The sequence below is a fragment of the Branchiostoma floridae genome, chromosome 10 (assembly GCF_000003815.2).
Source record: "Branchiostoma floridae strain S238N-H82 chromosome 10, Bfl_VNyyK, whole genome shotgun sequence".
Lineage (NCBI taxonomy): Eukaryota > Metazoa > Chordata > Leptocardii > Amphioxiformes > Branchiostomatidae > Branchiostoma > Branchiostoma floridae.
The window spans coordinates 23294620-23295841 of record NC_049988.1 but is presented as its reverse complement, the minus strand read 5'-3'; the positions used below and the strand labels follow the sequence as shown (position 1 = coordinate 23295841).

The window sequence follows — 1222 nt, the reverse complement described above, 5'->3', positions numbered from 1 at the left end:
AAAGTTACATGTTCCGTGATGGCGATCACCCTTGAACCTTTGTTAGGGTCTCGCACCGACGTGCTGGGTCAACCGGGCTGCAGTACCGTAACACGCCGCTGGGGAGGTATTACGACAGGCATTGATGGGTGCCCATTTGATTTACTGATATACTGAATAAACGGGAGGGAATATATGCTACAATGCCCTCAAGAATATGGTCGAATGTTAATTATCTCCATGAAAAATGGAGATATAGTTTTGTGTGTGTCTGTCGGTGTGTCGGTGTGTCGGTGTGCTTGTTTGTCAGTTTCCGAATATTTGTGGTCAGCATAACTCGAGAACCTCTGGATGGATTGCCATGATATTTTTGGGCTTGTTCTTACTATGATAGTCCCTGCCATGCTACTTTGCTTGTTAAGAAATCCAATAGTAGGAATTTGTCAAAAGGTTTCAATAATTTCTCCGAATTTTTATTTTTTTTTAAATTCCTTTATTTTATCAACCACAGAAATCTGGTGAAGACTACAACAGAAGCGATGGTGTTTTATCATGATAATTCTTCGTTTTTGGCATGGCTACCAATATTTCTCATGATTAAGTGTAAATTATTATTACTAGTAATCGAAATCCAATGTTAGTGGCAAATATGTATGTCGTGAATGATGAAAAATCTCAGTCCATGTTGGATTTACCGGGTGCGCGTGATGCAAAATATACGTTTCTGATGTCCCTAGCATCCTTCAACTTAATGAAAGTCTCTCTATCTGGGACGAACTGAAGAGTAGCGACAGACGTCACCATCAGAAGGCTTATGATACCATTACACAGGACAGCCTCCGGATACTTTGATCTACCGTTACGTGAATAATAGAATCTAGGTGTACTGGAGGACAACACAAGCTTCATTAGTATTTTCATCACAACTTCCGATATATATAGGCGCTTCTACCAACTCTATTAAGGTCCGACGGCCTTGTGGCGAATGGATGGATAACTGGACGGATGGATCGTCGAGATCGAGGGGTTGAATAAACGTTGTGTCCTTGTGTTAAGTAATTTTACTCGACTATACACGATTTTTACACTCCCTCACTCCATCTCAAAGTCTCAAAAATGACACTTGAATACTACTTTGATCAAGGAGTTGTGTCCTTGGGTAAAGTAATTTTTTACACGATTTCCCTCACTCAAACCAAGTGTAAAATACATGAGTACTTGACTGCACATGCTACTTTGATGA

The 1222-nt window shown here is 40.3% G+C and overlaps 1 protein-coding gene across 1 annotated transcript in view; it reads right to left on the bottom strand.

Annotated features, from left to right (window-relative positions):
- Window positions 1–574, bottom strand: part of LOC118425112 (di-N-acetylchitobiase-like) — a 13099-nt gene extending 12525 nt beyond the window's left edge. Inside the window, exon 1 of the mRNA XM_035833931.1 lies at window positions 562–574. Within this exon, the coding sequence (XP_035689824.1) occupies window positions 562–574 (13 nt within the window). The remainder of the gene's footprint in view (window positions 1–561) is intronic.
- Between the last annotated feature and the right edge of the window lie 648 nt (window positions 575–1222).